We start from the raw sequence: 27,541 nt of genomic DNA on the forward strand, positions 1-27,541 counted from the left end.
TAGACTTAATTGCAGTTTTGACTCCTAAGTATCACAATCTTGCGATTTTGGCCCCATATAAAAAATAATAACAAATCAAATCAGCACTCTAAGTTTACCATTTTTTGCACTTTTGACCCTCCAAACTAATTTTGACTGGATCAATGCATACGTGATACCCATATCACTTTATTTATTAGACTTAATTGCAGTTTTGACCCCCTAAATTTTGCAGAGTTAAACTGGTTTAGCGTATATTATGTACTAATATTAAAAAAATATAAATGAGCCATCTATTTAAGTGGAATCAATTTAATCATCCATTTAAGATTACACACATCAAGGCCGCTCTAACTATTTTATTTTTAATGTTTATCTCTCTTCATATAGATAATTTCATTTCTTTTTAGAAACTGTGAGCATTCCAACTCCTTTTGACAACTAAATTGTTGTTTTTATGCTAAAACAATGATATTCGAACACCCAATTTTTCTATACATACGAAACATGATTAATCACGCTAAAAAAATTGTCTAAATTCAAGTCAGAATTGTGGTTAATATATCCACATAATTAACTACAATTTTCAACGCGATCTAAATCATATTTTTAGGTGGAATAATATCAGCCAGACTATATTTATCTTTCGGTTAAACTGTAAATTATTAGGACCATTTTTCCCGAAAACGGGAGGATGGACACCAAATAAAGGGATGTTACTTGTTAGTAAAATAAAATTAGTCTCTTGTACACGCATTATAATCAAAATAAATGGGAACGTGTGGATTCTAAAAAAGGATAGCCACTTGTCCCAAATTAAGGCTTTAAAATTTGTTAATTCATCTCCACTAATCCGAATTTGGCTCCAAGATTCTGCATTCACCTTTTGTTGAAACGCAGACATGTATCTAATCATTCAATTATTTGAACTCTCGATTTGATTAATGACAATAGAAGGACCATTACGGGTTAATGGAGTATCTACCTGTGTTCTGTTTTTTCTTTTGTAGTCAAGCACAACCATATTTTTTTATTTTATACAAATACGCAAGGCTCAAGCACAAGCTATTGTTTCTTTTCCTACAATAAATTATCATTGCCTTTCAGAAAAAAAGTTGAAAGTGATGATAGATATTCAACATTCCAGTTTAAAAAGATAAGTAATAAAGTGTGACCGATTAAATCCATGTACTGTTTTCTCCCTCCTAGTTGAAATGGAAGGTTCTTATATAGGTGAACTAGTTCAATTTTGGGCCTCTCAATTACCCATTACAAACTAAGAAATGTTATTTAAACAATCATTTTTGAACAATTTATGGAACAACAAAAAATAACATTGAAGACAATATTGTTTTTTAATCATTTTTGTTTGTTTTGTTTTTTGTGTTAATATCCACATTTATATATATTTCTGGTTGTCCCATAAATTGTCATAAAATATTTATTCGAATAACATATTTTTTAAAAATTTAATCAAATATGATCTTTGGAGAATCGGTTTTGTTCTTATTAACTCACAAAAGAGTAAGTATTAAATCAACATCAAACAATATTATAAAAATGCTGATGACAAATAGATAACATACCTCTTGCATTTGTTAAGAGACTATTTTGATGACTAAAAATATCAATTTTTTATAATTTTTTTTTTTTAAAATAAGGACTATTCTTGCAAACTGCAATTTTACGAAGGACAAAAGTACCGAACAAAAGTATCAAACACAAACATTTAAAGTACCGAACAAATATTTATTACGAACAATAGTTGAACAATTGACAAGAAGATAAAATAAGGTGAAATTTACTAATGCTCTTTATAAACATTTTTTTTTTTTTTTTTTGAGCAATGCTCTTTATAAACATAAATATAGAATGAATTATGCTTAATAGCACGACAATTGTTGTCGTGTAATGCACACGACTTGTATTCAACAAGTCACTTTTTTTGGTTTTAAACATTTATTTTAATTAAAATTTAATTTCAACAAAAGTTAAGCCGTGTGCTATGTCGTGCTCTTAATTTAGTCGTGCACAATGGCAGTGCTCATATAGAAAATGTCTATTTTAGTAGAAGATAAAAGGATATATACTTTGATATTTTAAATCTCTTTTGTTTAGTCTCAAACAATTTTCAAATCAAACATATTACAAAGAAATTGTGATGTGCAATCTCTTATTTTTCAGTAAATCAGAAGCATGCTCATATTGATAACAACTCCATCTATCTCCCTTGTCATTCTTTTTTTGGAGAATTCTTGTCATATTTTAGTACTAGGTATATTCATAAATAATATTTTAAAATCCATCAGCACGTGTGGCTGATAAAATAAAATAATAATGAAAATAAAAAATATTATGTGTGTATGTTGGCTGGGCCCGTGTGAAACTTTAGCCGTCTGTATACAAAACAAACACCTTAACTTGTTGGGCAAATAGTATATATAGGACCCTTTCACTCTTTCACACATGCATTAATCAACACCTTCATTTCCATTCTCTCCTGCCTTGTCCCTACGACTAGGTATATATATACACTATATATCTTGCTTGTCGTGGGTATAGTATTCTACATATCAATTATAATAAATAATTATTTATAGAGATGGATTTTGTGAAGAAGTGTAAGATGGTATGGGGAAGCAACAAGAGATTATATCCAGAAGAAAGTGGTAGTGGTAGCTATGGCATGTTACCAGAGAAGTGCCACAAAAAGGAAAATGATATTAATAATAAGAAACCACCACATGGTTGTCTTTGTGTCTACGTTGGACCTGAGAGACAAAGATTCGTAATCAAGATCAAAATATTGAATCACCCTTTGTTCAAAACTCTTTTAGAAGATGTTGAGAATGAATATGGATATAGAAACGATGGTCCTCTATGGTTTCCTTGTGACGTTGATTTGTTCTGTGAGACACTTGTAGATATAGAGAGGAGAGGATGATATATATTGGTTTTGTGGGTTGCTCATTTTCACATTCTTCATTTTCACATTCTTCATCTAGCCCGAGTTGTGTTGCAAATTACGAGCTTTTAGAATAAGATAGAGTGGTGTGTAACATTTAAAATTAAACAAATTTTCTTCTCCAAGAGAAGTTGCTTGTTGATTAACACTTTAGCTTGTTAATTACCACTACCTCACTTTTAATACACTTCATCCAATCATTTTTATCTGTCGTTTTGGGCCTTGTACACTTACCAAAATAATCAATAAAATTTGTTCTTTTTCTTTGAATTATTTATCTTTTTATGATAGTATATTTAATAATTTATTATCTCATTTCATCTATTTTTTTCCTATAATAAATAAGTATTTAATGATAATTTCGACAAATTAGTAACTAATGTTGCATTATAGTTTGAAAACGACAAATAAAAAGAACAAATATTATTGAGTAATGCTATGTATCTAGAAGAGTTTTATCACGATTTCCTCTCGAAATGTTGCATAATCAAGCTTTTCTATAAGACTTTTATATTGAAAAGGCCACACTAAGAACATTAAAATTAAAAAGCTTGTATTAGGAGCATTGTTCGATGACAATGATAATAATACAATTTTCCCAAAATAATAATAATAATAGCTGTGTACACTTTCCTAAAATAATAGTGCATTAGACTTTTAAACAAATTCCCACATTCTGTCATTCTTTAAAAAAGATCAGATTGGATCTTACAACTGGTTTGACCTAACTACCTTGCAATGTCTAGTCTAGCTAGCATATTCATACCCTTGCTAATTTTAAGCTTTGTTTTGCTCAAAGTAAAATTAAGAAATTGCTATCATTAATAAATAAATTTCATATATACTCTTATCTATAACCGGAGTCTAGCACAAAAGTTTGTTAGACGACGTGTATATGAGTGTTGTAAACTTCATAATACAAGTCTGGTTCATGTTGGGTTTGATTGTCCAGTGTCTTAACTAAAGAAGGAGGTTAAAAAATATTTGCTATTGAAGAAGTCTCACACCGCTTAGTGTGGTGAAGCAAGGGGAAGACCAAGACTATATATTAGACCTATGTTCTTTGTTTTTAGATGCACCAGTCATTAGTACTTTAAGCTTATATCTGACTTAGTTACTTTAAATATTTGCTTTGTGAGAGTATGGTTGTACCGGGGCATTGGGGTGAGAGAAGTTGTGTTGTAAAAACTTTCACATATTAATAATTCTTTAGTTGTCGGTTTAGATAACGGTCGTGGTTTTTTCCTCCGATTTTGGAGTTTCCAATTGTATTCTTGTATTGTGACCGTGCTTATTTTTCTTCTTCAACATTATTTCTAAACGGTTCGTACTCATAAAAACATACAATCTTGACTTATAAACAAACAGTTCTTTTTTCAAAATTAAATTTGAATCTACGTCACATTACTCCAAAACTAAGTAGCAATTTTTGTAGGTCATTTTAGCATATTTACCCTAACAAAACTATTTTTTTAAACTTGTATCTGCGTAAGTGATAGATTGAATTCTGAAAGGCTTAAGTATTTTAATTAAGTCATTTCGAGAAGATCAAATTAAACTACAACCAATTTGACCTCTGATGGCTTTTGTTTTCAAGTGTTAAATCCGTTGTGAAAACTAATAAATAATATAGTTAGTTTTACAGAAGTATACTAGTAAACTTGTAATTAATTTCATGATCATAGTGGAAATATGTAAAAGCAAATACTAAAATGGAGTCTTTTATTTTTTGTTCAAGGCAACAAAAAATGTAGCACGAAGTACTACTCCACTAATAAGTACTCTCAATTATCTGATAATGAAGGAAAAGAAACAATAATTAACTAAATGGGCACGTTTTTAAACGGTCGAACCTAATAATTAAATAAGTTTCCAGATGCCAAATATACTCCATCTAACTTGATTCAGATAACCTAAAAAGGATGAAAATATTCTAGAAAAAGGGATCCACAATCCACTTGTCTCAGGGTAAGGGTTTAAAAAGTGCTAATTACCTCAATTAATTAATTAATACATCCGTAGACCATAAACCAATTAATCCACCTTTAGTGGAAACGCAGACATATATGCATGTAACTAGTCATTCAATTATTTGAGCTATTAATTTATTTGATAAATGAAATATAAATTTGACTTGCTTAAAGTAATTTTACCATTTGGTTGATGATATAATTTATGTTGGTTTAGTTGGGTTTTAAGCTTTCCATTTCATATAATATACATGTGTTGATCTGTTTTATTCTTATACTCAAGCACAAGTAAGCTGTTGTTTTTTATTTCCTACTTCAATAAATTATCTTTGCCTTAATTTCAAAAAATGTTTGAAAGTGAGGTTAGATATTCAACGTTCCAGTTTGTGTAATGCAAACAAGCATCATCTTCATCGTATCTCGTTTTACGTCCTTTTCAATTACCCGTCAGAAATGACTGCAAGAGGACACAACTTCTCCTCACTTTCTTCCTAGTTGTCTACTCTTTGACATTTTTTTTCAGTAGGAAGAAATTTCGGAGAGGAATATATAATATGTCATTTCAGTTCCCATTACCAACTATGAGTTGACTAAGCAAAGCATGCTAAAAAAACAAAACAAGCACGCTCTCTATTTTTTTTACCAAAAAAAAAAAAAACTTATCCTTTCATTAAAAGTAGGTTTCATTTCCATTTTAGTTCTCTTATTTTCGCCAACTTAGGAAATTGATCTATTCATTTTAAAATTATTCAGTTTTGGTTGTTTTTTTCTTCATATTTTTGAAGTTCAAAATAGTGATCTATCATATTTAAATAGGTTAAATAATATTTTTACTGAGTTTTGATTTATCCGATTGTAATTTCTTTTTTCCTTATCGTTCAAAGATTCAATCAAATTGTGAAACTTACGAGATGTCACATGCTGAGATGTCACATGCTGATTGGATAAAATCTTTTAATTTTCTTATATTTTTATATCCATGTATATTAACCATGGCCACCTCCCAATTTCGAATTAAAATAAAGGAAAAAATCAACCAGAATGTAAATTGGTTTTCATTGGTCCTCTTTCGTATTTGACCGAAAACACCGAACAAAAGAAGAAGAGATTTATGGGTTGCAATTTTCTTGGTTATGATTGCATGTGTGTAGAGTGATTTCTGGGCTGCGATTTGGTGAGTTTGAAATTGACGAAGAAACCAAGTTTTTGAGGAAGAAGAGTTTGTTCTAAGTTTCAAATCGAGGAAGAAGACGAGCTTTCGTGAATAAGATCAACAAGAAGAGAGCGTGCACTGAAGAAGGAATAGAATTAGTGTTATTCTCGTCGAGGTAACTGACTTTTTTACTCTGGTTTGTTATGGTTCAAAAAGCTTTGATTTTATTCTGATTTGAATTTGAAAACTTGAATGTGTTCATGTGCAATTATGAAAACTTGAATGTGAAAAGTTATGGTAAAAAAACTTTACTTTAGAATCTCTAACACTTATATCCATGTCAATTCTGAATTTTAGGGCTTGTATAATGTGTCATTTTATTGTTGAATGGGCGAGGTCAAATTAAAAAGGTGTCTCATGTTAATAGGTTGATTTTGTTTATAATTTGTTATTGACAGAAAATGAATCTATTTGATGTTATGTTTCACCATAGAGATGAATTTGTCATGGATGATTTCTTGTTTTATAGAGGCGGTGCCAAAATGTTGTTTTTGGGATTGTTATTGATGTGTTTTTGCTTATATAATGACTAATGCATTTGATGTGCATTTTATTAAGTTAATGAATTATGCACTTGAAGTGCTTTTAATTATGCCAATGTGTTATGCACTAAATATGTCATTTTAGCTATATTTTGTGTTACATTTTAATACAAAGTTTGGAGACAACCAACGCAGATATTGAAACTCAAATCTTCATTCATTCATAAACAATAATCATGAGTATAACTTGAACACAACCACAACCACAACCACAATTCTTAAGCCACTACTAATTCTTACCATTATTACACAAGTCTTAAGCTTTTTTTCTTATCTAGTCAACACGCTGCATCATGTTAGTTGTACAATCAGATGACATGAGAGTTGATTTTGATAGAATATTTAAATGACAAGAGAAAATTTAGTTTTTTTTTACAAAGGATAAATCAAACCTCGTCAAAATAGCAGGAGGGAAATATTATTTAACCTTTTTTTTTAACAAGTTATTTAACCCTATTTTAATTGAAGCTTTTAAAGGATGTTTAGATGATTTCATAGTTGTAGATTATTCTACATTATAAGGTCATATGACTAGTCATCTAAATATGTTACATTATCATATTTTAATTCAAAATAAAAATAAAAAATAGACCAAAATTAAATGATTTTAAAAACCAAAATTTTGCGTCAAATCCACAATAAAACTTGCTTTTGTAAAGGATTTGAGCATCCCGTTTTACTTGCATTCAAGTAACTTAACAAAAAAATTCGTACTAAACTACTCTGTAATTCATCCCATATTATTTAACACAGTTGACTCTGCCATAGATACCAATGCACAATTTTGATCTTAAATATCGTTAATAATCTATTAAAAAATTATAAAATTTGATATTTTAAAAATATTCATCAAGACGAATTCAACAACATCTTATATATTATCATTTGTCTTTGTATATTATTAGAAAAATATAATCAAAACATGTTATGTGAATAATGCATATTTTCAAAGTATGTCATTTAAAATGAGACAGAGGGTTTATAATAGAACCGAATTCCGAAATATCTATAGCATGATTCAATGCATCAGCTACAAGTTGTGAATCCAATTCAAATATAACGTTTGATAGTTCCAGCTCCACAATTCATTTCACCCTATGTGACATCAAGGGCTAGAGTGAAAAAATAAGTGAAAATGATATGACCCAATTCGAGTAGGGATCACACTCCAGAAATTAAGAGAGAAAACTAGAGATAAAAGAAAAGAAATTCATTATATTTTTCATTGATTCTCATAATAAGGCATACAATGCTTATATAGACATGTGCATACTCATAATAAGATAAGTGCACCCTAACATACTCAATATTATCCCCTAACAATATACCTTCTAGATCCTTCTAGACTAAGGTGAGTCATAACAACTTCTAGAACTAGCTGAGTCACCATATTAGTGGCTCCTTATTCTAATATCCTATCATTACCGACCCCTTCAAGACCAACCTTGTCCTCAAGGTTGTAAAATCCAGTTTCTGCCATAACCTTCCCTGGATACTACTGTTTGAACTGAGAAAACCTCACTATTGTAGACATATTCAGATCCAAATAGCCACCAGGATCCCATTGTTCACAAATGAAGTGCAAGGAGCCAGCCTCTTGGCTGTAAACTACTGCTATTGCTTGAAGGTCACACATCTGCCCAAAAAACTCATACTTGACAACATCTGATTGAAGCAACATATCAAGTGTTGAATTTAATCTAACCAAAACCTCTTGAACATAACCATAAAGGACTATATTGGCAACTAACAACATTCTGAACACACTACCAATTAAGCCACAATTCTTGATAAAACCATGATGAATTTTAAAAAGTGAAGCAATTCCATGTAGTGCTATATCATAACCATTAGCAAAATTCAATTTAATGCCAACGACATTGTATGTTAACTCACTGAGAGCTGATGGACCAACACAAAATTTATAAATTCCACTTCTTATTGCAACATTAGCGACCATATGAAGAAAAGTAGCCAGAGTTGTTATTGCATAAGAATGAAATGCTGCCACCTCACCTTGATTGACCTCAAAAACAATGCCACATAGTGAGTTTGACCATTTAAATTTATCCAACCATTGTAGAAGTAAGCCAACAAAACATGCACATGTATATGGACCATCTTGATTACTTAGTGATTTGTTGGCAATCTCATAAAGGTCCCTGCATGAGATAACAACCGTAACCAAAGCATCACCAACATAAAATAGGCTCTGTTGAGGATTATGCAACACCACAACCTTAATCAAAGTATCACGAATATAACACAACCCATACCAAATCTTTTGACAACTCATCCAACCATTATGTGTTACTTGAGGAAGAAAACCATGATCTTTCCTATGCTTAAGAGTGGCTACAGACAAAGGACCAAAATTCTCATAAAACCAATCTACAAGCAAACTAAAATCATAATGCATATGAACTTCTTCATAACAATTATCATGGAGATAAAGCATGGCAACAATATAAGCTTCTTGGGATATAGAATTGCATTTGGCGACCCCTAAAGGTAGACAAACCTTCCATGAAATGGCTTCTTTTTTGTATGCAAGATTAGCACACAAGATTGAAAAGTTGATATCATAATAAGATATCAATTTGGTCAGCACTTTGGAGGCAACAAATACTGCATATTTTAGACTTGTATGTAGCTGCTGGTCATGTTTAAGCTCTTGAACACCAATTGTAACAATTCCAATACTTAGACTCAATTTGGGGATTTGAGGAATCAACAGATGTCTCAACGCACTCCATAACTTTGAAAGAATGATATGTGTATAAAGAGGCTGATAGTGACCGATTGCTGCAGACATCATTTTAATTTCACTAGCAGAATTACCAACAATTACCAAACCATGGCTCATTTGGGATACATTAAATAGTCCCAATTTGTCACAAGCTATCCAAATTACTTCATGAAATTTACAATACATTGTTCCTGGCACATCACATTCAGAATACAATGAAAGGAGGGTGTTCCACCCTTGGACATTAACAATATTATGCAGGAATGATATGGGAACAACGGACATAGAAATTTCAACCTTCTGATAAATCTCTAGATTATCCACATCCTTGACAAGCTCAACAAATTTATTAACAAGATGATGGGCAAAATAAAATACCTCTGAACTGAACCTAATGTGCTGCGAGAAACAGGGAAACAGAGCAGCATCGACACTACCTTCGATGAAATTGGAATTTGATTCATCTTCCATGCTTTTCAATCCTTCAACAGAAATATGGTGGAGAGATGGTGGAGGTATCGTGGGCTTATCCCCAACGAAGCTAAAATCTGGTGGTTCCGCCGGTGGCAGCAGTGCGAAGGGTAATTTCGCCTCTTTCAGTAAAGCCATTGCGGAAATGGAAAGATACAACGTGCTTTGGGGATTCGAATATCCTCCTTCCTCAATTAACGACTGTGCTTTGGTAGTCAGTTGAAGATTCAACGTTGGAGGGTCAAAATAGGGAAGAGAAAAAGAGATATGTATTGGGAATTTTGTGTAGTCTGTGGCTAAACTTTGATCTGGTGGTTTTGGTGGTAAAGACGGTGTCGGAGGTGTGAGTGGTGATGAAGGTGTGAGTGGCAACGGAGCTATAAGCGGATCTGGTGGTTTTGGTGGTAGGGACGACGCCGAAGGTAAAATAGAGAATGGCGATGTTGGTGGATGAGCTAGGAGCAGTTCCAGTGCTTGCGGTGGTGATATTTGAGACCTAACAGAATCGTACAGCGGATCGGTACCTGAAGCTTGCTGCGGTTGTAAGAAACATGAATAATGGTTGGTGGCGTCGTCGGGCGGAACAATGAAGGAATTCGAATCAACGTCAAAATCTGAATCCCCGTCGGAATCTGTAGCAACACAAGGGTCCGGCGGTTTCGGCGGCGGCGAAGGTGGACTGCGAGATCGATTGCAGAATTTGTTGTTTTCCATCACGATGTTGACACTTCTTTGCTGAATTTGACCAATGGAGGTTGTGATTTCCAGTTGTACAAGCGGCGCTTCCAATTTTGGTGGGAAATCCAGATCATGTTCTCCAGCATCGGTAGTGACGGAATCAACCAAATCGGAAGTGATAGGAGGCTTCTCAACAAGCTTGGAGCATGGTGAGGGGTTTAGATTGTTCGCACCTGCGATGTCAGTTACGAGCTTCCCTGCCGACTTTGATAATTCACAAGCTTCCTCTGTTTCCTCCTCTAATACCGGTAAGAGATGACGCCATTCAGGCTTGAAACGCCACAAAAGTGCAGTGGTAAAAGTGTCCCAATCGGATTGTGAGTGACGGTGAGACCACCATAGCCACCATTTGAGAGCTTCACCACGCATGGCTAGTGCAGCCACCATCATCTTTGCCATCTCGGATTTTCCGGTTGCCCTGAAATAACTTTCAGTAGAGAGGATCCACCAGTAGGCATCTTCGTTGCTACCGTCGAAAATAGAAAACATCTTTGTTGTGTATGGTGTGTAAGGGTTGGATAATGGCGATGAAGTATGTATGGTCGGAACAGTGGAGTAAAATGGGTGAGGGTAAAGGGGTGTTTCCATGGAAGGTGAAGTTCAAGAATGAAAGCACCAAATGATATGACCCAATTCGAGTAGGGATCACACTCCAGAAATTAAGAGAGAAAACTAGGGATAAAAGAAAAGAAATTCATTATATTTTTCATTGATTCTCATAATAAGGCATACAATGCTTATATAGACATGTGCATACTCATAATAAGATAAGTGCACCCTAACATACTCAATATTATCCCCTAACAATATACCTTCTAGATCCTTCTAGACTAAGGTGAGTCATAACAACTTCTAGAACTAGCTGAGTCACCATATTAGTGGCTCCTTATTCTAATATCCTATCAGAAAACCTTAACAAAAAAAAAACACGACTAAGATAAAAAAACAACATCAATATTCTGTTTTAAGAAACCGATGAACGCTTTATCCAGTGCACACTCAATTGAGTTCCTTTAGCTCTGCTCATGATTGATGCACCTTTGTTGAACAAAGTTCCCATTCACTAGTGTTGGGAACACACCAAATACTCTACGGCTACGCCATCGCAAACTCAATCTGATTGATCATGAAGTTATATATTTTTTAAAACATTTTAATTTAATTATATACTCCTTGTTAAGAACAAATTGATTATATACATAAATAAATATTGTGTTTACTCCAAAACAATATTAGAGTTTGCTCTAAGACAATTTCATAACAAATAGTCAAAATCCAACAATACGCGTTGACTGATAATTAAAATATCATAAAAATAATAAAATAGAGCAATATAATACGATAAAGTATCCCTCAAAAAAACAAATACGATAAAGTATAGGACCAATAAAACCATTATACAATTGGGTGGGACCGTGTGAGACTTTTTTAGTGGTCTATATAAGGAGCTTAACTTATTGGGTAGTTTAGGACTCTTTCATACACAATCAGCAGCATAATTTGTAACTGCCTTTCTTTCCTCGTACGACAAGATATATATACAAACTATATATATATATTGCTTAATTCATTCCTCTAAAAAAATATATCTTGCTTAATCTAGTATTAATTAACTTTAGAGATGGATTTACTGAAGAAGTGTAAGAGGGTATGGGGAAGCAACAATAGATTGTATCCAGAAGAAAGCGGGAGTGGAAGCTATGGCAAATTATCAGAGAAGAAGCACAAGCAAAAAGATAATAGTAAGAAACCCCCAAACGGTTGTCTTTGTGTCTATGTTGGATCTGATAAACAAAGATTTATAATCAAGATCAAAATATTCAATCACCCTTTGTTTAAAGCTCTTTTAGAAGATGTTGAAAATGAATATGGATATAGAAATGATGGTCCTTTATGGCTTCCTTGTGATGTTGACTTGTTCTGTGAGGCACTTGTGGAGATACAAAGTGCTGAGGATGATATAGGTTTTGTGGGTTGCAATTTTCCAATGGTTCACAAACACAACCCAGTTTCACATTCTTCATTGTCTTGTAGGCTTGTAGCTCTTCTAACCTGAGTTGTAATGTCAATTACCAGGTTTTGGTATAAAGTTGTAAAATTAACAGTTGTATATATGTATATGTGTTCTAAGATAGACTCTTGTAACTTTTAAAATGAAACAAATTTTCCTAAACGAAATGTTTCTTTTGATTCCCATCCTTACATAGGATAACTTATACAGCATAAGTCTGTATCATCGAAGCAGAGTTCTTTTTTCTTTTAAAAATTCATAGTAGAATATATATTTTTTTTTACAATGAAAACTAATTCATATCATTAAAAATCAAGTGATCAATACATGTTGGAATGTGACAAGAACCAATCAAAAGCATGAAGAAGAGAATCTATAATTTAATAAATTAGGATGAACATTATTTTATTTTAATTTGGTTTATAATATGGTCAATATTTGTTTTGATGTTTTAACACACATTATTTTGGTTTAAAAATCCTTACATTTTAACACACATAAAATGGTCAATATTTGTTTTGATGTTTTAACACACATAAAATTATCATCTTCCATATTTTATTCTTGGTAGATAATAACAACAATGGTCAATATATGTACAAAAAAAAAAAAACTAACAATGGTCAATATTTTGTTATTTATTGATTTAACACACATAAAATGTGGAAAATCAAACATATATTTAAGTGTATATTCTTTGGTACATAATGGGTACATAAATAAATGCATGAGTATTATTTTTTTCAACTGTGACGACCACCTTTTCCGAGATCTCGGTGGCCTAGGACAAATCTATAATTTGAGCTCTAACTAATAAATATATAGAAAATGTGATTTGCTTGAAGATGAAAGTTTTTATTACGTTAAGAAATAATTTAATAAAAACATTAAACTTCATATAAAAAATATTGAACATTTTATTTAATATCCAAATGCTCGTACAAAAGAATACCTATGAGCATTTCTATATTCAAAGTCACTAATAATTGTGTCTACATCAATATGTTCTATCATATCTTTCTCAATACATAAAATGACTAGACAATTCAACCTTTATTGTACATTGTTGATCGCAAGTAGTTTTTCAATAATTTAACTTCGAAAAATCTTTTTATGCAAATGCAACAATCAACGATATAGTTAAGAGAATTTGGTAAGCAATTGAAACATTTAAATAACAATTTGCAGCTTTGACAAACTCAATAATTTCAAATACCGACTTCATCATATTTGACAAAGACATTTGCAACACTTTCAATTTAGATAAAAGATCATTTGCATCAAAATCAGACAAATCCTTAGGAGAAAACGCAACCTTAAAATATGTGCAAGGTTTTTTTAATTCATTACTATCCAATGATTTCAACATTCTCCATCAAATAAAAATCCTCAAATACCTTCAAGTATTTCTAACTTCTCAAATCTATTTTTCAATGAAGTTATTGACATACCGACAACCCCCCAAAAATAATTGAATCTAAAATTTAAAGATCTCTCGGATGATTATATTACCTCATCATTATCATTCTTATCATATTTTTCTAAAGCTACAGATCTTTGTTAGAAGTGTCTGCTCTATACTCATATCAAATGCAAGGTTTTTGACAATATTCATGCTAGATTCAAAGCCTTCATTTCAAAGTATAACATACCTTCAATTTTTTTATTTGATTTTGGGCGCTAATTTAGGACGGTAATATAGCTTCATATTCACATCCTACCCATTGTCATCTCTAGTTATTTGAATTTTTCGCCACTAGTGGCATTTAAAATATGAAAAATGATATTTGTACAATCATTTTATGACAACTTTTTAACAATTTTATCTGTCATACTCACATTATGTTTTTATTTTCTCTCTTCCTTTTTATCTCTATCATTTTTGACCAATCAAAAGAGAGAAAAACAAAGTTATCATAAAAGTTGTTCCAAAAATTGTATAAATATCATTACTCTTTAACATACTTCCATGGGTTCAATTGTATAAATATCATTACTCTTTAACATACTTCCATGGGTTCAATAGTTTTGGCTTGACTTATTTTAGTTCGGGTATTGTAATACTTGTAGTACTTAGTGTTGGGGTTGGCTTTAGTAAAGAGTGAAAAAATAACATCAAAAAAGGAGAAAATATAACTTTAAAAAGTGAAACGGTATTTTATATCGTTGTCAAGCTATTTTTTTTGTTTGAAAAACTTTTTCCTATCAACAAACAAAGACGTAATTACATTTACATAACATTCAAAGAAAGAAAAAAGAACAAATAAAAAACAACATATTACGACAACTTTTTAACAACTTTATCTATCATACTCACATTATGTTTTTAATTTCTCTCTTCATTTTTATCTCTATCATTTTTGACCAATCAAAAGAGAGAAAAACAAAGTTATCATAAAAGTTGTTTCAAAAAGTTGTATAAATATCACTACTCTTTGACATACTTCCATGGCTTCAATAATTTTGGCTAGACTTATTTCAGTTCGGGTATTGTAATACTTGTAGTACTTAGTGTTGGGGTTGGCTTTAGTAAAGAGTGAAATAATAACATCAAAAAAAGAGAAAATATAACTTTAAAAAGTGAAACGGTATTTTATACCGTTTTTTTTTGAAGAAAGAAAAAACTTTGTTTTTTTGAAACGGTATTTTATACCGTTGTCTAGCTATTCTTTTTGTTTGAAAAACTTTTTCCTATCAACAAACAAAGACGTAACATTTTCCTTAAAAAAAAAAAAAAAACAAAGACGTAACATTCAAAGAAAGAAAAAAGAACAAATAAAAAAGCAACAAACACACCAATAAGACACAGACAAAAAAATACAAACCGAAAACCTAAAAACAACAAGACTGAAACAAAAACAACACAACAAACTAATACAACCGTCACCAAGGGACCTATCTCAACAAGTATAATCTGGGATCCACTAACCCACTCATATAATCTGGATTTTTCATATTAAGTATGAAGTACTCCACCACTAAGTACTCTTAATTCTCATATATATAATTTTTGCACGTGTTCAAACGGTCAAATCTAATAATCAAATTCCACTGGCTTAATTTTAATTTAAGAGTCACATAAGATTTGACTTAATTCAGATAACCTAGCAAGGAAGGATGAAGAGATTCTAGAAAAGGTTAGCCACTTGCTATGGACAAGGCTTTAAAAAGTGTTAGTTACCTCCTAATACTAATCAAATACACTTTACCTTTAATATTAGATAAATAAATCCGAAATTGGCACCATTGTGCATTCACCTTTAGTTGAAACGCAGACATGTATAATCTAATCATGCAATTATTTGACCAAGTGTGGATTTTTTGAAAGACCATAGAAGGACGTTTACCGATATCGACTTTCTTTAATTTAATTTTGCTGTTTGGCATGATGAAGGAATTTAAATTGTTCAGTTGGGTTTTTAGGCTTTCATTTGAGATTGATGCCATGTTTATTTTTTTTATTTTTTTGGAAAGGCAAAAAACTTAATGTACTAAAATTCAACACCCATGCATGGATGGAAGAGAACAACAAGAGTTTAAGGGTAACCAACAACACAACCAACTAACCTCCAAATACAAAATACTACACCTAACATAGAAGTTAATACTTTTGTTGACTTCTTGTTGTAGTCAAGCACAACTTAATTGTGTTGTTGGAACACATGTTAAGAAACTCAATAAGATGTTTATTTTAAGGGTCATGTTAACCATTGCCCCGGGGCACTGGTTAAGGAAGCCAAAAGAAGAAATTGCAAGTCAAAAAAGACACTTTTTAAGCTTTTTATGCATTGATTACACAACCTTCGATGCAAAAATTACTATATTTGCTCCCTTAACCAGTGCCCGGGGGCATTGGTTAACATTTTCCTTATTTTAAAAGCATTGAATTCAACTTTTTTAAAGTCAAAATATTGCACTTCTTAAAAAAAAAAGTCAAAATATTGCATTTAAAAAAAATCAATTTGCATAATAAATACATCATCTGGTCACTATTATAAGCAATAGATTGATTCATTAAATGATGTATGTGGTCTGTAATAAAAACCATATACACATCATTAATTGAATGAATCTATAGATTTTTGCTTGTAATAGTGATCGAATGATGTATTCTTAAGACACAGGTTAGCACAACCTTCATTTATTTCCATTCTTTAATAAATTATCTTTGCCTTAATTTCAAAAAAGGTTTGAAAAGTGATTATAATTATTCAACGTTCCAATTTGTGTAATGCAATCAAGCAATCATCATCGTATCTCGCTGGTCTTACGTCGTTGTAGTAGACTTTGATGTGCACGTACTTAATTACTACAAGTGGCATTGAAAGTTCTAATTGGTGAACTAATTGAACGAATTGCAGGCTTAACAATTACCCGTCAGAAACGACTGCGCTAGGGCAAACTTCTCGATCATAACTTTCTTTTTCACTTATTATTATTCTTTGACTCTTTTTTTTTTCCTTAAAAAAAGATGGAGAAGAATATATGGCGCAGTACTATGTTTTTTCTGTTCACACTATCAACTATGAGTTGACTGAGTAAGCATACTCTCTATTTTCTTTTATGAAAAAAAAGTTTCATCTTATTTAGATAAGCAAAAGAAAGAGCGTCGTGACTTCCAAGAGTTTAAACACCGAGGTGAATCGTTAGGAATTAGGATAAAGTAAGACCAATTATTCAAGCGAGTTAGATTATATGTTTTCACTCAAAATTTTAAGGATAAGTTTGAGAATTTAGTAGAGGATGAGAGATGAGGATTTTGAAAATAAGGAATGACAAAGTGGGATGAATTGAAGACTTTGGGAGGGGAGTACTTTGTGAGTTTATTTTTTTCATAATATTATAATTTTTTTCTAATTAATATAGGGAAACTAAAAGAATGTATAGGAAAAGATTTTGGAGAGTTTTAAGAAATTCTTCAAATTCAATATCTTGTTACAATATTCTTAATATTTAAAATAAATCAATCATAAATATTAGTATCTACAAAATTAGTATCTCAAATAAGGTGTAAAATTTCTCTATGTTTCTATATTCAATCTACTCTTAATATTTGAGAGCTTTTTCCTCTCTTCCAAACTCTCAAACATAGTCTAAGGTGTTGGGTATACGATTATTTACTCATCTCACTTATATAAGTAGCTAAACATACACTTTTACATCTAATATAGAACTTTTAATTAACTCACAATTAACATTCCATCATTCAAGTGTGTCTTCTCCACATTTATGGGTTCAACGATACAAGTAGGAACCACTCATGATCTCTCACAAAGTTGAATTAGAGTCTCATACCATTGTTGAACCTAAACTCATAAATACTACTTCATTTTTTTTGACAAGATAAATACTACTTCATGTGTCACTTAATAAATGATCCGTTTATAAATTAAAAAAATAGTCTCAAAATAAACGACTCTTTCTATTTTCAATATAATATAATTTATTTTTTCAAATTTCTCTAATGAATAATATTTTTATCACTTCCAAATCAACATATTAATTGTGTATTTATGATAAATATAGACATACATAAATATGCAGATAACTATAAAAAAAATATATGCAGATAACTATAAAAAAAAAAAACTAAAAATATAGTTAATTATGAACACCACAAAACAAAAACATAAAATCACAGCTAGAATTGAGAATCCTCAAAATATTGTTATATATATAGGGTTTTGCTATAAGCCACACATGAATGTGTCTTTTAGCAATCCACATCTCAAAGTGTGATTTTCACAGTTATAACTTTGTTAAAAGACACCTTCAATTCATAAAAATTAATTGGTGTCTTTTAGCAAATGCTCATAGAATAACTTGCTAAAAGACACCTTCATAAGAGATATCTTTTAGCAAAACCCATATATATATATATATATATATATATATATATATATATATATATATATATTAATGGGTTATGTTACAAGACACCTTCATAAAAAGTAGTGTGGTGTCTTTTATCAAGTCACACCTCAAGGTGTGATTTTCACTTTTTTAGTTATAACTTTGATAAAAGACACCTTCATAAAAAGTAGTTGGTGTCTTTTAACAAATGCTCATAGAGTAACTTGATAAAAGACACCTTCACAAAAGGTGTCTTCTATCATAACCCTATATTAATTTGTGTGAAATGTTTAAGTCCACAACTTAATATGAACGTTAGAGGGAGTATTTGAAAATTCAACAGAACGTGTGGAAAGTTTTTTGAGGGATTATAAAATAAAATAAATTTAGAGCAATAAGACCAAAGTATAAGACCAGCAAGTAGAAGAGGGATATATGTCTAATAGAGTGGGTCCGTGTGAGACTTTAGTGGTCTATATAAAGAGCTTAACTTGTTGGATAGTCTTTCATACACATCAGTATTAATCAACACACCTTCATTTCTAATCTCTAGCTCTCCCGCTACGACAAGATATATAAATAGTTATATATCTTGCTTAATTGTCGTGGGTTTAAAGAGATGGATTTTGTAAAGAAGTGTAAACGGGTATTGGGAAGCAACAATAGATTGCATGATCCAGAAGAAAGTAGTGGCAGTGGCAGCTATGGCAAATTATCAGAGAAGAGTCACAAAAAGCAAAAGGATAACAATAATAATAAGAAACCACCACATGGTTGTCTTTGTGTTTACGTTGGACCCGAGAGACAAAGATTCGTAATCAAGATCAAAATATTCAACCATCCTTTGTTCAAAACTCTTTTAGAAGATGTTGAGAATGAATATGGATATAGAAATGATGGTCCTTTATGGCTTCCTTGTGATGTTGACTTGTTCTGTGAGGCACTTGTGGAGATACAAAGTGCTGAGGATGATATGGGTTTTGTGGGTTGCAATTTTCCATTAGGTCACAAGCACAACTCATCAGTTTCACATTCTCCATTTTCTTGTCGTTCTAACCTGAGCTGTGATGCCAATTATGCGGTTTTTGTATAAACTTGTAAAGTTAAATTTTGTAGATGTGTATGTCTCATAAGAAAGACTCTTGCATGTGAAACAAATTTTAATTTCCTTCATCATATATGTTTGCTTTTATTTTCTTCTCGGATGGAAGGAGCTAACTACACGAACCTATGGATGACATTTATAAGAGTATTACTTTTCCCACCCTATAGGTTTCTCGCGCGCCCTGCGTTTTTTCCAAAAATGCCCTTGAGATTTCTGGATTTCATAATCCGGAATGGTGTTTTCCTTTGTTATAGGGTGAAAAATAGAGTTACGGATTTTTCCGGATTTTGTAATCCATAAATCTCAAAAAATAGGGCGCTTTACATGATTTTTTCGGATTACATAATCCGGAAACCCCTAAACACCATTTTTCAAGGTAAAACAGTTCGGATTATATAATCCGAACTGTATCAGCACAAATCCTAAACATATTTGTAACATGTATAGCCATTTTAGGCACAATATTAATCTTCCTAACTCTTATCATTCTGTTTTGGGTCATTGTTACACGTTCTTAGTCAAAAATCGGGTTTTCGGGCTACTTGATCGGATTGCTCCGAAACTTCCCCAGAAAATCAGAAAAAATTCAAGGTCCATGACTCCCATAGAAGGAACTTCTTATGGGACTCCGCCCCTCAAAATCCAAAATTCCATCGTTTAGATCCATTTTTAATTTTGTTTTAATTTTTCATATTCTCAGAAAAATCCGAAAAAATTTGCACTAGTTTTATTTGATTTTTAAAATTTTTTGGTGGTATTTTTATATTTTTATGATTTTATTTGACAGGTTTTTAACATTTTTTTACTTAGTTTTTTTGTTGTATTTAAAAGCAAAACTCAAAACTGCTTAAATGTGAGAGAGTCTGATGACTAATTATACATAAGAATTGTCCGGATTATAAAATCCGAAATAGTAAACATGAATCCGGATTTTAAATTCCGAACTGCACAAGGGCATTTTTAGAAAAAACGCAGGGCGCGCGAGAAACTTATAGGGTGGGAAAAGTAATAATCCATTTCTAATTATGTTTTTAGAGTAGACATCTTTGTTCTTTATTTTTTGAAAAGTTGATTGAGTTTGTTAGGATAAGAGTTAATACGGTTTTAAAAAAAGGAAGAGAGCAAATATGGTAGCTCATACTTTTGTCAAGGTTACGACATATTTATTTTAATTTCATCCTTTCATTGATGTTTGTTATTGTATCGATTGATTAATAAATTATATGACTGTACCCCTGTAAGAAAAAAGCAATTTTTATTTTATTTTTTTTAAGTAAAGAAAAATGCAGTTGACAATAGGCTAATCCAAGCAAGTGCGAGAGTGAGAAATATGATATGGAAGGTCTATCCATAATTAAATTAAATGTTAAGAAACCACAACATCCAAGGTAACAAACTTGGTAAAAAACAATCCAAGGTAACAAACATAGTCCACTATATGTCATGTGTGACTGTGGTCATGTACAACCAAACTAAAACAAGTAAAAAGTAAACACAGTAAAGTATTGATGAAACAAATCACAGTTTTTTTTGGCTTAAATATGGTATTGGTCCCTGCAAAATAGGTCAGTTTTGGTTTTAGTCCCTGCAAATTTTTTTTATAGTTTTTGGTCCCTGTAAAAATGGGTCAGTTTTGGTTTTAGTCCCTGCAAAATTTTTGTTTTTGGAAATAGTCCCTGACCCCAGTTATGTAATAAAAAAATTAAAAAAAATATTAAAAAATTCTGGAAAATGAAAAATTAATTAAAAATTTGAAAAAAATATTAAAAAATTCTGGGAAAATAAAAAATTAATAAAAAAATTTAAAAATTCTGGAAAAAATGAAAAATTAATAAAAAAATATTAAAAAATTCTGAAAAATTGAAAAATTAATAAAAAATTAAAAAATTCTGGAAAAATGAAAAACTAATAAAAAAATTAAAAAAAAATATTAAAAAATTCTGGAAAATTGAAAAATTAATAAAAATGAAAAAAATTAGAAAAAAATAAGGAAAAAATTTAAAAATTCTGGAAAAATTAATAAAAATAAAAAATGATTAAAAAAATAAAATAATCTAATAAAATGAAAAATAATGATAAATTCTGAAAAAAAATAAAAAAGAATAAAAAATTCTGAAAAAATAAAATTTCGAAATTTTCTGAAAAAAATTAAAATTCTGGAAAAATGAAATTTTACTAAAAATTCTGGAAAATTTCATTAGTATATATGTCGAGCTTAAGTTTTTTCAGTGTATTTATTTCCAAATCCGAGAATTTTGTGTATTTATAAACCGAGAATAAGGGAAAAAATATGTGTATTTATAAACCGAGCTTAGGTTTTTTGTGTATTTTTTGAAATTTCGAAATTTTCATTAGTATTTTTTCCAGGAATTTTTGTGTATTTATAAACCGGGAACTTTTGTGTATTTAGAATTTTTCCAGAATTTTTATTAAAATTTCGAAAATTTGAATTAAAATTTTTCATTAAAATTTCGAAAATTTAATTTTTCCAGAATTTTAATTTTTTTTAGAAAATTTCAAAATTTTATTTTTTCAGAATTTTTTAATCTTTTTTATTTTTTTTCAGAATTTAGCATTATTTTTCATTTTATTAGATTATTTTATTTTTTTAATCGTTTTTTATTTTTATTAATTTTTCCAGATTTTTTATTTTTTTCCCGTATTTTTTTAATTTTTTTTTCATTTTTATTAATTTTTCAATTTTCCAGAATTTTTTAATATTTTTTTCAATTTTTTTATTAATTTTTCATTTTTCCAGAATTTTTTAATTTTTTTATTAATTTTCAATTTTCCAGAATTTTTTAATATTTTTTTCAATTTTTTTATTAATTTTTCAATTTTCCAGAATTTTTTAATATTTTTTTCATTTTTTTATTAATTTTTCATTTTTCCAGAATTTTTTAATATTTTTTTATTAATTTTTCAATTTTCCAGAATTTTTTAATATTTTTTTCATTTTTTTAATTATTTTTCATTTTTCCAGAATTTTTGTAGGGACCAAAAACTATAAAAAAAAAATTGCAGGGACTAAAACCAAAACTGGCCTATTTTTGCAAGGATCAAAAACTATAAAAAAAATTTGCAGGGACTAAAACCAAAACTAGCCTATTTTTGCAGGGACCAAAAACTATAAAAAAAATTTGCAGGGACTAAAACCAAAACTGGCCTATTTTGCAGGGACCAATACCATATTTAAGCCTTTTTTTTTTATAATTATAATACATATCTTAATATCAAGATTAGGTGTACTAAAAATGTTGTGTTCCCTCCTCCAAGATTTGATCCATACATATATCAACCTGCTCTTCAAATATTTGCATAGTAGAAGCAGGCAAACCCACAAACACATTAATACTTTTTGTATCTTCACGATGTGGTAAAAACAAAATGACTTCCTTTTGTGGCAAAGTAACAGGACAAAAACACTTAGGTTTTCCCCAACCAAAATCAGCTTCATGAAAAGACAACCTGGTCCATGTTGTGATCAAAAGTGTTGATGTTAAAGTTGGCTTACTTCTTTTAACTTCAAAACAGTCAATAACAGATCTCATATAACTATCTGTCACCATCTCAATTGCTTTGTTAATCAATTCCACACTGAATGATAATGGATTCTTTAACAACTCTCCTGCTTTACACATAGCATTTGACAACACAATTGCATTTCCAAAGTAACCTTTTGGTATTGGTGGAACAAATCTTGATCTTCCATCAACAGCAAAAAGTAGCTTCACTCGTTGATTAGGATGCACTTTTAAGGCTTGAGTTCTAGCTCTCCATACAAAAGCTGAGAGTGCTTCAAAAGTAGAACACTTGTTCACAACACCATCTTCTGTGGCCTTTTTCTTGAGAAGTTCAAGCTTGTTCTGATTAAACCAGAATGACTTGTATATCATCTCTTCTTCCTCATGAATTAATTTGTTTGTATCTGATAAATCTTCAAGTTCATCGAATTCGTGATGTGTGAATTCTATTTCTGGGGGATTACGTGATTTGAGTATTGTTCTATCAAGAAATGGTGGGATTTTTAAGTCTAGTCCTCTTGTTGTGTCACCCCAAGAGTTCACAAATTGCATAGCACTTATACCATCATTCATACAATGGTTCACGTTTACCCCTAAAACAAACCCTCCACATTTAAACTTTGTCACCTGAAAAAGAGGGTTCAGATCCACATTAAATATATGACATTGTTGAATCGACACATTTAAAGAATCTAAAAAAAAAAAAAAAAATGATTCAAACACATATCACCGCATAACATATCAATAACTTCTTTAAGAAAAAAAATCAATAACTAATAACATAACTTGTTAAAAAAAAAAACTATTAGCATAACTCATTTGGTAATGACGTGTTGCATTGAATATCATGCCACTAGATTACTTAAACAAACAAAAAAAAAAAACTAATAGTGTTTAGATGACATTTTTTTAGGTAATGTAATATTAAAGGATAATTCAAAATTTTCTATGTAAATTTTTTTGAGAATTTTTAAAACAAAGAGATTTAATGAAGTATTCTTTTGAATTATACAAATTATCCTTTATGTTTCAGAAATTTATCATTCGAATTTTGCAAATTGATTTCTATATTTTTAAAAGTTTACAAATTGATCCCTATAAATTTTCAAAAATTATAAATTGTCGTATAAATATTCAAAAGTTATGATTCCTATAAACTTTCAAAAAATTGCAAATCGGTCCTTTTTTTTAGAATTACAATTTTGTCCCAAAAATTTAAAATTATGCACATTAGTCCCTATTTTATTTTTATTTTTTAATGTTGGTCTCCCAACTTTTTAAAAATTACATAAAAATAGCGCAACAAAATTTAAGATTACTAAATCTCTTACTATATCCAACAACAAAAATTTAGAAATAAATGAAATTCAATAAAAAAAACATTTAAATTGTCTAGATTTCTAATATTTAGAAAATTTGTCAATTATATATGTGTGTTATTCAAAGTATAATTAATAGCATAACATGTTTAAAACACATATATATCACCGCATATCATATCAATAACTTCTTTAAGAAAAAAAATCAATAACTAATAGCATAACATGTTTAAAAAAAAATCTAATAGCATAACTCATTTGGTAATGACGTGTTGCATAGAATGTCATGCCACTAGATTACTTAAACAAACAAACAAAAAAAAACTAATAGTGTTTAGATGACATTTTTTATGTAATGTAATATTAAAGGATAATTCAAAATTTTCTATGTAAATTTTATTGTTTGGATGAAATATTTTGAGAATTTTTAAAACAAAGAGATTTTATGAAGTATTATTTTGAATTATACAAATTATCCTTTATGTTTCAGAAATTTATAATTCGAATTTCGCAAATTGATTTCTATATTTTTAAAAGCTTACAAATTGATCCCTATAAGTTTTCAAAATTTATAAATTGTCATATAAATATTCAAAAGTTATGATTCCAATAAACTTTCAAAAAATTGCAAATTGGTCCTTATTTTTTTTAGAATTACAATTTTTTCCCAAAATTTTAAAATCATGCACATTAGTCCCTATTTTTTTTTTTTTCATTTTTTAATGTTGGTCTCCCAACTTTTTAAAAATTACATAAAAATAGCGCAACAAAATTTAAGATCACTATAAAAATTCTCATGCTAAATGAAATTTTGCAAAGAGTTTTAATAGTTTGTATAAAATAAAATAAATAAATAAATAAAATAATACACATTCAAATATCATTTCCCACCGTTTATAAAAAAAAAATAAAAAATCTCACTTCCCACCACACACACCCCAAAGTCCACCATTAGGCGTAAAAATATTTGGCTTTTCATCCCGTGGTAGAAAATAAACTAAAAAAAGTACTCACATTTGCTAAAAATAAAATTCAGATTAATTAACAAAAAATGCTAGTCTTCTATAATGAAAACATAATGTAACGAATTAAAATTTGAATTTTGAATGCAAGTGAAGAGACTAGGAAGACGAAGCCAGGGGAAGATAGACCATGTCCCCTATCCCCTCTCTCTTCATAATATATATAGGTAAATAGTTACATTGACTTTTTTTAAGGAATTTTTTTACGTTGACTTATATTTTTACGTTTGTATAAAAGATAAAATTTATATTATTTATTCCATATTTGATTTTGTTATTATTTTATTTTATAAATATTAATTTAAGTGTTTTTTTTTTAAAGAGTCAGTTTAAGTTTTTAAATTACTGTATATCCAACAACAAAAAATTAGAAATAAATGAAATTCAATAATTTTTTTTAAAATTGTCTAGATTTCTAATATTTAGAAAAATTGTCAATTATATATGTGTGTTATTTAAAGTATACTTAAATGCTACTTACACTTACAATTATATATGTTCCCTAAAAAAAAAAACTTACACTTACACCATGTTTATTTATGTGACATAAACCTTTTTATAAAGGGAGTGTGTGTTATTTAAGCAAGAAGAAAATAATAAATACATCTTAATATTTATGGTTGAGTCTAACTTAACCCTGCAAAATCGATTTTTAAGGCGAGAGGGTTGCCCCATCTATAAACATTTTTTCACGCCATATCACTTTCAAAGTGGAACTCTTGACACATTATTGGGTTTGGTGTCCTGATGGATTTTAGAGAATGCTTTGATACTATCTTAAAATTTGTGGTTGAGTCTCTATCCCACTAAACTGACTTGTAAGGTGAAGATTGTTCATGCTTATAAACACTCGACACTTTGTCATGCCATATTACTTTCAATTTGGGGACTCATAACTCCCACAGGTGATCCAGTGGATCTTGGATAGCTCTGATAGATATATATTTTAATTTGTGGTTGGTTCAAACATTGTTAAAATAATTTCAATCCCCACATAGGAAAGAAATGACTCGTAATATAAGAGTTTATAAAGAGAGACTCATCTCATCTTACGAGTTGATTTTGTTAGGATGACTTAAATTCAACAAAAAAAAAATTCTAATATGGTATTAGAGTCCACCGGTCGGGGCATCTGATATTTATATACACACATGACGCATCAAACCCAATAGTGTCGAACGTGACGTGTGTATCAGGATAACCCAAGTCCCGCATATAAAAGATACGACACTTAATAAGAGTATATAAAGAATGATATTCATCACCGTATAAGTCGGTTTTGCAAGGATGAGTTAAATATAATAAGTTTTTGAGAGTTGATTCAAAACAAGAGTTCTTTAATTTAACTGACATCCAATTTTATGACAATATAAAAATAAACAAAAACCTGAATTAGAAGTGGAGGCATCTCTAGTAAGTTCTTTGCAGTAGGGATGTCATAAACTAGTTTTCTAAGAATTTCAAGGTCAGGCTTTGTCACATCACCCAAATCCTCTACCATACAGTTCGCTTCAGCTTCAACAAATACAACACCCTCTTCTGTGCAGTCTATTAACAACTTTCCTTCTGAGCTTATTTTCAACCTTCCAGCCATGGGATGGTAGTGAACAAGAATCTTTGACAATGAATCCTTAAGAACTTGTGCAACATCCTCATTGCCTTTTGAAAGTGATTTATAACAGTAAATTGTACGAACTGGATATGCTATATTTTGATCAAGGTTAGAAAGAAAGTAGAGTCCCTTCTTAGTTTGTTGTGCAGGAAGAACAAGAGTTGGTTCTCCTAGCTTTATATTCAATTTATTTGCCATTATACTAGAATCTGTTCAAAATTGAAATAGAGTTAAATTACTACTCAGTGCATGTTATGTTACAAAAGAGTCTTTGAAACATGGCAATGCAAAACAAAGAAACAACGTACCTTGTGGTTACCAATATGAAAGTAAGAATATACAAAAACAAGTTTACCAGGACACTATATTGTAGAGGAAAATTAAACGGAAGAGAATTATTAAAGAACTGAGATATGTGTTGTTCTTTTCTTTCAATGAGTTTATATAGGAAGAGCTTAGCTGAAAAAG

General features: G+C 30.1%; 4 protein-coding genes and 1 pseudogene across 4 annotated transcripts; 3 read left to right on the top strand and 2 right to left on the bottom strand.

Annotated features, from left to right (window-relative positions):
- The first annotated feature begins 2,581 nt into the window (after nucleotides 1-2,581).
- LOC146934075 (auxin-responsive protein SAUR32-like) lies at nucleotides 2,582-2,923 on the top strand. The gene has a single exon (XM_085707873.1). It carries the CDS (start codon nucleotides 2,582-2,584, stop codon nucleotides 2,921-2,923), a length of 342 nt encoding a protein of 113 aa, XP_085563999.1.
- A 4,941-nt stretch (nucleotides 2,924-7,864) lies between these two features.
- Nucleotides 7,865-11,746, bottom strand: LOC146934076 (uncharacterized). The gene is made up of 2 exons (XM_085705925.1): nucleotides 8,946-11,746; nucleotides 7,865-8,831 (listed from the first exon to the last, which is right to left on the bottom strand). Exons 1-2 carry the CDS (start codon nucleotides 11,213-11,215, stop codon nucleotides 8,165-8,167), a joined length of 2,937 nt encoding a protein of 978 aa, XP_085562051.1. The 5' UTR covers nucleotides 11,216-11,746; the 3' UTR covers nucleotides 7,865-8,164.
- Nucleotides 11,747-12,091: 345 nt separating this feature from the next.
- Nucleotides 12,092-12,827, top strand: LOC146934077 (auxin-responsive protein SAUR21-like; annotated as a pseudogene).
- Nucleotides 12,828-19,005: 6,178 nt separating this feature from the next.
- LOC146934078 (uncharacterized) lies at nucleotides 19,006-19,666 on the top strand. The gene has a single exon (XM_085705928.1). It carries the CDS (start codon nucleotides 19,111-19,113, stop codon nucleotides 19,582-19,584), a length of 474 nt encoding a protein of 157 aa, XP_085562054.1. The 5' UTR covers nucleotides 19,006-19,110; the 3' UTR covers nucleotides 19,585-19,666.
- Nucleotides 19,667-22,801: 3,135 nt separating this feature from the next.
- On the bottom strand, nucleotides 22,802-27,500 carry LOC146934079 (omega-hydroxypalmitate O-feruloyl transferase-like). Its single transcript, XM_085705929.1, has 3 exons — nucleotides 27,382-27,500; nucleotides 26,849-27,282; nucleotides 22,802-23,747 (listed from the first exon to the last, which is right to left on the bottom strand). The coding sequence occupies exons 2-3, from the start codon at nucleotides 27,269-27,271 to the stop codon at nucleotides 22,845-22,847; spliced, it is 1,326 nt and encodes a 441-aa protein (XP_085562055.1). The 5' UTR covers nucleotides 27,272-27,282; nucleotides 27,382-27,500; the 3' UTR covers nucleotides 22,802-22,844.
- Nucleotides 27,501-27,541: the final 41 nt, after the last annotated feature.

Source organism: Medicago sativa, chromosome 4 (genome assembly GCF_051527215.1).
Source record: "Medicago sativa cultivar Bolivia chromosome 4, Bolivia_mono, whole genome shotgun sequence".
In the NCBI taxonomy this organism is placed as follows: Eukaryota; Viridiplantae; Streptophyta; class Magnoliopsida; order Fabales; family Fabaceae; genus Medicago; species Medicago sativa.